The following is a 13369-nucleotide window of genomic DNA, read 5'->3' as shown; positions in this document are numbered from 1 at the left end:
ATTTGTCATGATTCAAGTAGTCCAACATGTCAGAGTCACAGCGAGGGCCACAAAAATCTGATTGTCTGAGCTTTTTGTGAGTTTTCTATATTTTTCTGTCATTCCATGTATTGTTGTTATTGTTTTGTGTTTTTGGAGTATATAGTTGTGCATTTCTGTTGTTTTGTTGTGATTTTTGTGTGTTTGTGGCAAATTTGTGTATTTTTGTTGTTGTTTTGCATATTTTGTGTTGCCGGTTACACATGCCTGGTATAAAAAGTAACCAGTGGGATTTTTTGCCTTTGTGGACAAAATGTTTTTCCGTTCTGTGTTTTTGTTGTTGTTTTGTGTTTTTTGCCTTTTGGAGTATATTTTGTGCATTTTTCTTGTTGTTTTTTTGTATTTTTCTGTAAGTTTTGTGGTGGTTTTTGTGTGTTTGTGGCAAATTTGTGCATTTTTGTTGTCTTTTTAGCATTTTTTCCTAATTTTGTATATTTATTTTGGCATCCTTCTGTGTATTTTTGCTGTTGTTTTGTATATTTTGTGTTGCCTGTTGCACATGTCTCGTATATAAAGTAACCAGTGGATTTTTTTAATTTTAAAGGTTTTTCTCATTCTGTCTGGGATAGTTTAGACCACTAATGCTTTTGCCCTCTTCTCAAACCTGTTTTATTTCTATTTTTAAACCATAAAGTGACCAAATATTTCCTTTTCCATTAGCAGGTTCAGCTCACACGCTGCTCTGCGATAAAAAGACTCCTTTTAGCCACAGGACACAAACATCTCCTCTGACTTACACGATGTCCTGTGCGTTCTACTGAAGAACAAACAACACCAAGGAAACAAATTGGTCTGTTTTTTGTTCACAGAGCTATTTCTGAATGTGGTTGCATTGATGATCCTGTTTGTGTGGCTTGTTTTACTCTTTGTCTCATTCTTCCTTCCTTTGGTTTTCTGTTGTTTTCCTTCCATGTGTGGATTTATTGCATTAACTCTGATTAGAAACAACATGGAGACTTTTCTTTTCCAATAACAAAAGATGGTAGTTACTCAGACAGCTCAACCAAAAGTCTATTTATTATCTGTGAACTTTACTAGTAGGAATTCACAGAATTCACATAACCAGGGTTCAAAGGGGAGGGACATTTCAAAAATCAAAAATATAAACTTTTTAAGGGAATTGTTTATTTGAATTAACCACAAATTAGGAATAACCTTTAAATAACTGATGCTGATATTTCAGATCACGTGTCAAACTCATGATGTTTGATGCGTTAGACTAGAGCATCAAATTTGGCCTGCAGCATAAAGTTTAAATTACAGAAAACATGAATAATTGTGTAAAAATACCAAAGATATCTCAGCCCTTCCAAATACTCTCACAATCACAAATTGTTGAAAAATAAAGCTCTATCTTTTCCAAAATCCTGCATTTCTATTTAAAATTATTCCACAAAAGTATCCCAAATTGAATAAAAATTGGTCACAAAATGAAAGATTGGATATTACCTCTAACTTCCGTTACTTTACATAGAATAATGTGGAAATTGCTCATTTTCCCGCCTAAAATTTGCAGCCCATTTGAGATCAAACTGGTCCGTATTTGGCCATTGAAATAAAATATGTTTGACTTTTAGATGATGCTAAAATATATTTTTCCAGTTATAATTAACATAATTAAAAATGTTGTTTCTTAATTATAAAACATTTCTGACTTGAGTCAGTAACTGTTCTTTTATTTAAAGTGATCAATAGTGAGAATGCAACCTTTTCAGTCTGTTTCAACCTTATTGCTAATGTTACGCTATTGCTAGGTTAATGTTTAGCTAATGCTAGGTTAATGCTTAGCTAATGCTAGGTTAATGCTATTGCTAAGTCAATGCTTAGCTAATGCTAGGTTAATGTTATTGCTAAGTCAATGCTTAGCTAATGCTAGGTTAAAGCTATTGCAAGGTTCATGTTCATGCTAGGCTAATGCTAATGCTAGATTAGTGCCAATGCTAGGATAATGCTATTGCTTGGTTAATTTTAATGCTAATGATATAGCTAGGTGAATGCTTAGCTAATGCGAGGTTAAAGCTACTGCTAGGTTAATGTTTAGCTAATGCCAGGTTAATGCTATTGCTAGGTGAATGCTTAGCTAATGCTAGGTTAATGTAATTATGAGGTTAATACTTATGCTAGGTTAGTGCCAATGCTAGGATAATTCTACTGCTCGGTTAATTCTAATGCTAATGCTATTGCTAGGTTAATGCTGTAGCTAGGCAAATGGTAATTCTAGGTTAATGTTAGGCGAATGCTAATGCTAGTTCAGTGGTAATGCTAGGTTAATGTTAGGTTAGTGCTAATGCTAGGCTAATGTTAATTCTAGTTAATGCTAATGTTAATACTAGTTCATGCTAATGCTAGTGAATGCGAATGCTCGGTAATGTTCATGCAAATGCTAATGCTAGTTAATCATAATGCTAATTAATGTTAATGCTAGCTAATGGTAGCTAATGGTAACGCTAAGCTAATGCAGTGTGACGCGGGCCAGCACCTACATCCTCACTTGCAATTTCTTCAGGAAATGGAAATTTTCTAGTTCAAAGTGCATTTATGTTGTGAATAGTTTTGATCGTAACAGCAGCCTGTGTTCATTCTCCTCTCATGTTGAGTTGTTTCCCTCCTCTAATTAGGATTTCAAAGCATCCATGTTTAATATGAGGAGTAGAGTCCCATTAGAGGCACTTTAGGAAGTAGCACATAAATATTCAACCACTACGGACAGGTTTACTCTGCAGACAGAAGTCATTTGCTCACACTGTGCAGAGAGAACCTGCAGCAGTGTGACTGGATTAGTCGTTTAATTCTGTTTCTATGCAGCCAATCTGACACGCTGTGTTTGACCTTATGCTTTTAAAAGGCCAGCATGAGCTTTCAAATCGAGGAAAAATCAAAATATAAATATTATATCATCCTTCCATTTATCCATGTTTCATCTTCTCCAGTAATCCTTGAGTTGCAAGGCAGCAATGCGAAGGTCAGAGGGTTTGTGTGTGTTGTGAAAACCATACGAAGGGTTAATAATGCACACCTTGCTCTTTCTTTTTCTACGTATTCTTTTTGCAGTTGCAAGAACGAGTTGCATTCTTGATTTAAGGTTTAGGAAAAATGCTGATTTTAAGCAGACGTAGCATTTGTTTTTCATTTCTGTTCCGTTTTATCGGCTTTCCCCTAGTAGAAATCAGTCCATCTGTTATAAGTGGAAAATTATTGTGGAAATGTGTGATGTCCCCCGTGTGCTTGTGTGTATATATATACTGTATATATATAACACCTAGAGCTGGGACACGTTAATTGTGATTAATTCATTATCAAAAACTAACGCATTAAAAAAACACTGTTCATTTTCCACTTCTCTGGAATGTTGTGTACTTAATGCTGTTTTTTTTATTTTAATACACAAAAACACATTTGTTTTAAAAAGTGTACAAAAAAATCTGGAAAAGCATGAATTAAAACTTACATTTAAGTTTGTTCTTTGTGAACAATGCAATTATAATATTCTTTATTCATATTGGACATTATGTAGCACTCTTACTGTAAAGCGTTTAATTTAGATTTATTAAGATTAATTAATTACAAAGTTTCTAATTAATTACATAATTTTTTTAATGGAGTCCCACCACTAATGATGACATTTTGTAGTAAGATTTTGGACAAGATTTCACATTTCCGTCTCTTTTCCCACTTGTTAATGGGAAATAAATTGCATGTAAATAAGTTATATTATCCCCAAACATGCATGTGAGCGTATAGTCCTTGTATATTGCAATTTCTGCTTATTTTATATTGCATTTCCATTTGAGAAAGTTAATTTTCTGCACACTGTCTGATTTCACAGGAAATCCGAAGCCCTACTGTAGACATAACGTGCATACTGTGCCATAAAACTTATTATAATTATTTAACTCTAATTAAAAACTGCACTGAGCAGTTACTCATTGTCAGGGAACAATGTAATATAATGTGATGGAAGTACAACTGTAATGAAGTCTGTTCTTTGGTTTCCACACATCCATGACAAGCCTAACAATGAGATTTCAGTGCAAGAACATGATTTATGGTGATAATGCTCAAGGCTTGAATTAATATTTTCCTCCAGTTGCCAAGTATGGCAGTCACATGCTCGAATGCCGACTCCTCCAGCAGCAAATTCAGTCATCTGCTTTGTGAGGGAGGAAGATCTGTTTGTGTGTGTGTGTGTTAATTACAAGCAGTATGCAAAGGTTTCCCAAAAAGCTGCATAAGGTAATGTTTGTCAGCAGTCGAAACGCTGCATTCGGCAGGTTTGACAGCCTGAGAAGTGAAAGGAAGTCATTTTACTTCCTTAAATCTGCAGATTGGACCAATTTTGTAAAAGTAAAAACCTGTTTCTGACATTTACAGATAAAGATGTACATTTTTTAAAAAGATTATTTATTTACATTTATATCATAGTTTCATCAGTACAAACAAAATTCAAGGGAATGCCGATGTCGAACGAAAAAAAGGGTTAAATTACTACAAATAACTTCAACATTTACAACATCTTATTTGGTTAATCATGGCCACTGTGTTTGCAATAATCGGTACTCAGACACATGAGTACTCATACTAAAAAAAAGACTGTATCAGACATCTGTACAAAATAAATAGTCAATTTTAAAACAAAAATATTCAGTGAAATCACAGAATTCCCTTCAGGGGTCACGATAGTGAATCCTAGAGTGATTCGCATTTTTGACTTTTTGCTAAAGTTTGACATCTGATTCCCATTCCAGACAAAACCCTCTGCATTTATCCAGGCTTGGGAATCATGGAATGAACTTCTTTAAACTGAAATAGCTATACGACACGGAATATAACCTTGCCTACATGTTTGTGCTATGAAATCTCAATAGGGTGCGCGGTCCAGCTTGATCTTGCAAAATTTGAACGTACAGTTTCAACATCTGAAGCATTGAAAATGAAATTAATAATTATTACTCTAATATTCATAAATTATTATTTTAACATGATTTTTGTGTGTCAGTAGTAATTATGATCAGGTAAGGGAAACAAAATACGGAAAATGGAGAAACCTTGAAACAGAATTTAGGAATAAGAGAAAGGTGATTGCATGTCATTTCAACAATGGCCATGAACTAATCATTTGTGATTTTAATTAGTATTGTAGATAACTCAAAGTAGAGCTGGGCCTTATGGACCAAAACTCACATCTCCATATTTTTTTTCTCAAAATAGTGATATACAATATAAATCTTGATAAATTTTTTTCAAATGAAGTCTGAGAAAGACAATTCTAGTTTAAATATGATGATCCAAATGCCACACAAGGACATTTATTAACAAACAGCTGCACAATATGTGCCACTTTAGTCTTTATCTCCTCTAAGGGACAGCACGTGTGAGTGAGTTCTGTAGTGTGGCTTGTTTAGGGGAAGGTCTGGGTTAGAACTAAAATTGTGAACGATAAACCGATGCGACCGAATATCCGGTTCAACAAGTGAGAGATACGGCTGCATCGGTAGCAGCCTCCTCAATCGATAGGCGTTAGCCATGAATTCCAAGATGAATCGGTTGTAGAGTCATGGATCGACACTGTTTCCATCTCGCAAATTTGACTTCATTTAGAGCGCAGTAGGATCTGACGCGAGGAACCCTGGTAACACACTTCCGCCCTTTTAGCCTACTGCCATGATGAGTTACGCAGCCCAGCTACGCCACAAATTGAAGTATCTTTCCCACGGAAAAGTTTAATCGGCTTTCCTTCACGACATACGTAACTGCTTATACTTATTAGACCCGCGGCTGTCAATCATCGTAATATATGACGACAAATCCCAAAATGAGCACTTGAACACAATGTAAGGTGATAATAACTCACAGCAGAGTTTAGGTTTGGAAAAAAATATGTGACGAGAATATGAAGCATTGTTACGATTAGAATGTGGTTGCTGCTTTGTCCTTCCACTCCAGCTCCCCAGGTCTGAGGCCACATTTTGAGGTGACCACCAAACGTCATCATTATAAGGTTATTGTTACACGTTTGTTTATAGGTGTGTAACTTGTTTACATTGACATGTTGCATCTTTGTTGCCTCCCTCTGTGTGCTACTTTTACCTCTGGAGTTCCCACCTAATGAGTCAGCCAGACTTCTTTTTTGTTTTTGCTCCATGTCTAAAAATAAATACATATGACATGTGATTTTGTTGTGCTGTTTTTGTTTTGCCAGTGCCATAAAGCCACAATGCTTGGGGATATGTGGTCTTTTACATATTTGAAAAGACCATAATGTCAAATATTTACCGTAGAAACAAATCGTAAAGTTCCTACACTGTATCAAATCAATTAGTATCGAATCGGTCAGTAAAAAAAGGATATCGTTTTTTTAATCAAATCGTAACCTGTGTATCGAGATGCATATCGAATCGTTTATCACAGGGAGATGTGTAACCCTAGTTAGAACGCACTCAGAAATCCATCAAACTGTGCTTTTCATGCTGTAGTGAAAGTAGCAACTCCTAAAATGAGTATTTTAAAACAAAATAAGTTATAAATAACATATGTATTCATATAGGCGATATTGTAATTTTTAATATCCCCAAAATAGAAAACCATGTATTTTGAATCTCGATATATTGCCCAGCTCTAGCTCAAAGATGATCAAATGACAGGGAGCTGAGGCATATGTTAAGTTGTTTACTGAAGGCCTAAACATGTTCCAGCCCCAAACCTCTACACACATTTTTTCCAAATTTGAGGAGCTGGCATGTCCACCAGATAGGATGTATAGCAGATTGTTTTATATATTCTGAGAGAGTAGGTGGGGCTGCATTACTATACCAAATTTCACTTTCTTATGTGATGTAGTTCCTGAGATATTAGAAGCTGAAAATGGAAGAAAAATAAAAAAAAATCAACATACAGTACCTCCCGTCACTAAACTGGCCATATCTCAAAAAGTTAATTTCAGAATTTTTTTAAATCCATGTGCGTGGGATGTCCTGAAAATGTGTTGAAATGACCCAGAAATGAATTATATTGCATATTTATAATAGCACAACAATTTACACATATAATGGAGCCGTTTTATTACACAGGTGATACTGTCAATAAAGCACCTCATCTTTGTGCGTTTACTGTATGTTTTTCATTGTGTTGTTAATCAATGTGTTTTAAACTGAATTCATTCGTATAAATAGTGTAACTAAACTCTGAATATCATCCTCCAAGTGTGAATGTCATCCTTAAGTAAAAATTGTCATTTCCGTCATGCTGAGTAGAAGCAGATCTCTCCCTAATCCTCCTTTGAGTGTTCTCTGTAAACTACATGTTAATGCCACTCCAACATCTGTTCTCAATTTCAGTCTCTTGAAAAAGAACATCCATCTCTGCTTGCGTGAATAACAAACAATCGCACACTTCCATGCCTCCATTAGACTGCTGACAATACGCACATGTCAAGTTGTCCCCCGTCACAACAATGCGCCTAATGCAAGTCGTATTAATCAGCGAGGTTAGAAACAGAAACGAGGCAGGATTCTGTCTCTGCACGTGTGCTACAATATTCATTTAGTGTGGAATAATGTTTTAATAAAGACTATATTAACCACAGTTATTGTTGGGAGCTGGATCAAAAATGGAAAATGATAAAAAAGCTAATCTTGCATCTGCAGAGGCTTAAGAAAGCTCACAAAGTGGAGTGTCAGGTATACAGGATGAATATCTCCAGAATAAGGCACGTAACACACACAGAGTATATCAACAATAAAAATACAATCCAGGAGCATCCCATCAATCCCAAACTGGAATGCAGAGTGATTCCGAGGACAATATGAGCAAAAAAAACCCCAATAATACCCAACGACAGTACAGTACAGGCAACAACCCCTACAAACCACGCAAGCGATTTTTCAATGTAAACAATGCACTGAGCCGTTAAAAAACGCCCACATGTGCGATGGTGGAAACCACGCCCCCTACAAACCATCCCCATTCAAGCAATTTTTCAATGTAACCTCAAATTTAGCGAGGAAGTGGAGGCAGAAGTGTTTGAGGTTAGTGTAAAGGTACATGTCCAGGTATTGGATTAGGGGGATCAATAGGGCGTATTTCCTAGGGGACGTGGTTTGTACGAAGCGTGGTTTGTAGAGGCTGCAGCTGCAGCTAGACCCTTCTCAAAAAAACAGCCTTATTCGAACACGTTGGCTGCTTCCCAATACATAGACTTGATCCCGCTGAAGGGTGTCCCGATCGTACAAAGTGTGCTTTAGCTCCACCCACTATGCACACCTGTGCGAAGCATGCACGCAAGCAAACTTCAATGAAGGGAATTACCCATACGTCCTTTTGCGTGGGACGTCACAATTAAAAAAATAAATAAATCGATGACAAACAAACTTTCACAATAAACCCTGTTGGCAGCAAAAACTGCAAAAAACATATGTATATTTTCAAGTGTAAATAAGCATAAGGTATCAATTATTTCATTTTATGTAATATGTATTATATTAAAATAAATTTTGTATTACAATGACTTTGGTACATGTAGTTATGTTATGTACATTTGACCAAATCTCTTAGTTGTAATAGTAAAAAATCAATTTAATCACAGAAAATGACCAACTTTTCACAGGCCAGTGAAATGCTTCCACACAAGGATATGAGTAATGTTGTTTTTTTTTAATGCATTTTTATTTGCATTGTTTTAACAAGGAAAGCAATTTTTATTTTCCTTAATTAATTTCAATATTTTGCTGTCATGATTGATGACGTAACCACAAACTGTCCAAATTCTATCCTTTCAGCACACTTGTTCACTTACACACTTTACACCCGAGGTCCACTTAACCCAAGTGCACCCTTTGTGGAAGTCCATAAGGCATAGTGAGGGTTTTAGGACACAGCCTTTATCTGTGTGTGAGTTCTCTCACCAAGTGAGGAGTCCGGCCGCCACAGCCGACCACGTGACGCAGCATGAGTTGGGCTTCTTCGTGTCCTCCTCTTCCTCTTTGCGGCAGCAGCACAAACAGCTCAGGTAGATGGCCAAGCACAGGAGGTTAAGGCCGAGTCCTGCGGCCGCCACGCAGCCCAGGAATATGAGCGACTGCAGAGGGTGAGAAAGGACCAGTTAGAACGTGTAGAATACCCACACACAGGGATGAAGCTCACCAGCTCATATCTTTGGGATTATACATGTTTTCTTATCAAATAGCTTTTCCAAACCCGGAACATTGACCAATTATATACAGTATGTTCATCAAAATGTATTTTTTATTTCAGGCAAGTGTAAATACATATTTATTTTTTTATTTAAAGCTGCTGAAAATGCTAATTGTTTATCAGATAAAGTCATAGTGTTGGTGGTCTCATTGATCAATAAATTAAAGATTGTTTACTCGAAAAAAAATATGCATGTAAAAGGTGGAAAATTGCTGCTCAAAAGTTTATCTCCACTGTAAAAACTGTTATTGTGGGAATGCAGGAGGCATCCTCACTATTGTTATCACTATTATTATCCTTATACTTCATTATACTGGTATTATTTTTACATGTCCTCAAACTACTCCCACAATTTAAAACCAATTTTAACAAGTAAGTAATTAGCTAGGTAAATGATAGGTTAGTGCTAATGCTCGGTTGATGCTACTGCATAGATAAGTTAAATACTAAATTAACAATTAGTTAATGCTAACTAATATTAGGGCTAAATTTATGCTAGGTTAATGCTAAACTAATGCTAGGTTAAAGCCAAGCTCACGCTAAGTTAATGACTGGCTAATATTTAGTTATGTTAAGCTAATGCTAACATTAATATTAATGGTAGGCTAATGCTAAGTTAATGCTAAGCTTATATAGGTTAATGCTAAGCTAATTATTGGCTAATGCAAAGCTAATCTTAAGTTAATGTTAAGCTAATGCTAAGCTAATGTTAATGCTAGGTTAATGTGAAGCTATTGTTAGTGCTCAGCTAATGTTAATGCTAAGCTAATGTTAATGCTAGGTTAATGCGAAGCTATTGTTAGTGCTCAGCTAATGTTAATGCTAAGTTGATTCTAGGCTAATGCTAATACAGTAATTGATGACGCAACGCAGGCCAGCACCTGCATCCTCAATTGCATTTTCTTCACAAAATTGAAATATTCCAGTTGGCAATGTCACAAAGGTTTGGTGCATTGCATTGTGGGATGTGGAGTCCCGTAGAAGGATGCATTGCAGTTTTTTTTTTTTTACTTCATTCTTACTGTGGTTTCTTGTGTTTTCCCCAAAAACATCAATTCTCAACACTTTTCTGGTGTTTTAAGGAAATAATCCTCTTAAGAATGAAGTAAAAACACTTCTACCCATTCGTCTTCGGTTTATTGTTTTGTGCTAAAGTACTTCAACAGTATTTATTAGATTATCCATCCTATCATCACCTGAAAATACCATAGATCACATGACAAGTGGAGGATATTGAAACTTTAATGAGGAGAGATTATCCATGGCAACATATTCATCATTCGACCACCGGTGAGCAGTGACTGTGATTAGTGCAGCATTAGGAAAACAGTCACACTGTGTGAGCTCTGATGATAAAATAAAGCAGATTGCATTTTGGGAGCCTGTCTCCATCCTCTTTGCATCTTATTCCATCCTGATTTTAGCCCCAAATCCACCTTATGTGAGGGATGAGTGCAACGACTGAAATATCAACATGACTGTCAAAAACGGCCTCAAATGTTTTCTGTTTTTATCTGTGAGCAGATGGGTTTATTCAAGTCCGGACACTTTATTCCCCTTTTGTTCTTCCTTTTTAGTTTTCTCTTAAACTGTTTTTAGTGGCGAGCCATCTGTTCTGCACGTACCGTGAGTAAAGTAGAGGGATTAGACTCCAGGGATGATGGAAGACCACGTGCTAATATTATATTAGAGGTCTAACTTTTACAATTTCACATACATCCTATGAATCGGATCACTGGAAGCATTAGGCTACCTTCTGTTCCAAAGGTACATCAAGTTCTGCTTTCTAGCCATAAAAACCAATAACACACTTAGATGACGTGACACTCACAATTTGTCTTTTCTTAAAGTCACACACGTCCTTGAGGCGATACGGATGACATGGATGGACTATAGATGATCGCTCTAAAGCGGAACAATAAACAACTTTGTTTCTATTTTTTCTCACAAATGTACTTAAATTTTCAGCCTACAATATAGTTAATATCCCTTTATATGAGAAGTTGCCATTTTGAAGATTCCAGTCAATTGGCGATCACATACAAAAAAATGAAAACATTTTTAAAGAGTTTTTTTTTTTTTTTCACAAATGTGGCCTAAAACCTTTGAAATGTACTTATTAGGACACAAAAACACATTATTTTGCAACATGTTTGCTTCATTAACTTTTAAAAATGGGACAATTTGAAATCAGCCTACTTTTTAGAATATTTAGCATCTTTTTCAGTCAAAATGCCATTTTGTGCTGCTTTTGGTTGCTCTAAATAATCAGGAAAAGTTAAAGATGCCGATTATACCTTCTTTTGTTTACCAAAAGAAAATAAATACAGTTGTGACCCAAACCAAAAAAATCTGTGACCGCAGGGGGCCACAGTTCCAACTCTGTGGTTTCGTAGTAGACAATGAAGCAGAGAAGAAGAGCTCTCCTAAGGGGCCTTAATGGCTAAATTAAGTTAGCAAGTAAATCACGGACTGTTGAAGACACAAACCCTGAGAATAGAAGTCTTTTTGGGTGGGAGTCTATCAACAGTGTGGGCAAGTGTGGGGAGGTTAGTGTAATAGAAACACATTGTGGTTAATATAAAACTGATAAATCAAACCCGAGGTCCGGGGGCCAAATCCAAAAGTACAATTCCGTTGTAGATTTCAAATACAGTCCCTCCAAATACACACATTCAATGAAACTCCACAATATTTTCTGGGCTCACAGTTTTCCAATGCGTATTCTATGTGAGTGGGCATCAATTTTTTTTTTTTTTTTTTTTACTCAATTGTTGAAAGAACTCTAATTTTTTCTAGAAATCTGCTCAACCCCCAAAATATTCTACAAAGTTTTCCCAAATGAAATAAAAATTAGTGGCAAAATCAAGGCAATTTAGGTGAAGATCCTGCATGGACTGATATATTTTACTTATTGCTTTGATATTGTTGGTGCCTCACATACTTTACATACATAATTGTATATAATTTATACATGGAAGTGAAAACTAGGGCACAGTTACTCGTTTTTCCTGCCTATAATCTGTGACCCAATTGTGATCAAACTCCTCCATATTTGGCCCCTGAACTAAAACGAGTTTGACGTCCCTGTTATAAAAGGAGAGTAAGTGGAAGTAGTTACGTGATTGGAGCACTTCCTTGATGAATCACTACGTCACAGTTTGTCAAACATGTCGACCTCCACAGGTGTGCGTTTAAATGGCTTTTTATTGCATCTGCCGCTTCTATGTTGCCTCTCATTCCTACCAGTAAAGCTTAAAATAATAGTATTTTTCTATTGAACAACTTGAGGGCCACTCGAGGACAAAAGTACAGTTGCTGACACCGCCGTAATAAAGAGAAAAGTGTTTTTCACTTCACCTTTCTGTGGTCATAATGTGTAATGGCGCTGATTCTGGACACGCTCAGGGCCATAAATCAGGAGACGGGCAGACTCTTCGTTTTACAGCACAGCTCACATCTCCGTGGAGGGAATAAGTATATGTGCTTTGACAAGTCAAGGGAAATTTATCTAGTTGAAGGTCTTAAATAAATGTGTGAATAACCAAGAGATTTGTAGACTGTGATTGGCAGGATAGTGTCCAGAAATCACTTTCGCCCTCCAAATGCGGAACAAGATAAAAAGCACTTATCACATCCATCATGAGGTGTTATTGTCTCAGTGGGACAATGCATTATTCATAGAAGCCAATCGATTAAAGAAGTACCCAAACTCTTCATGCATTATTTTGTTGTTGTTGCAATGATAATGTTTCCATTTTGGATTTGTAATTTTTGAGAAAAAAAAAAAAAGTGGTGTCACTAAAGGGGCAGAGCAACCACAAGTGTAAAAGATTGCTTCTCAGATTGGATTTTACTCAGCTCTCCAAAGAAATCTTGCATAAAATGTAAAAAATTAGGTGAAATTTAGTTTTAATGGGCCTAGACTGAAAGCTGTGTTAATCGCCTACTTAACCAGATGGATAACTGTGTGTGCCAAGGTGAGACAAAGGAAAAGTGGTTGGGTGCGGTTTTAAATAATCAGACTTGCCACAAACTGAGAGTAATTGAGGTGAATGCTGTGAATGAGACGGAGATTTCAGGGTCGCAGGTAGATAATGGGATACGTTCGGGGGAAGGGTGGGATACGGCCTGGGAATGC

At 36.3% G+C, this 13369-nt stretch overlaps 1 protein-coding gene across 2 annotated transcripts in view; it reads right to left on the bottom strand.

Annotated features, from left to right (window-relative positions):
* The window catches only part of ttyh2 (tweety family member 2), a 68293-nt gene that overhangs the window by 41290 nt on the left and 13634 nt on the right, over nt 1-13369 (bottom strand). For both annotated transcript variants that reach the window (XM_028476275.1, XM_028476276.1), the window contains exon 2: nt 8940-9112. In XM_028476275.1, the coding sequence (XP_028332076.1) occupies nt 8940-9112 (173 nt within the window). The remainder of the gene's footprint in view (nt 1-8939; nt 9113-13369) is intronic.

Source organism: Gouania willdenowi, chromosome 19, assembly GCF_900634775.1.
Source record: "Gouania willdenowi chromosome 19, fGouWil2.1, whole genome shotgun sequence".
In the NCBI taxonomy this organism is placed as follows: domain Eukaryota; kingdom Metazoa; phylum Chordata; class Actinopteri; order Blenniiformes; family Gobiesocidae; genus Gouania; species Gouania willdenowi.
Note: the sequence above shows the minus strand (reverse complement) of the source record. Positions and strands in the feature narration are given on the sequence as shown.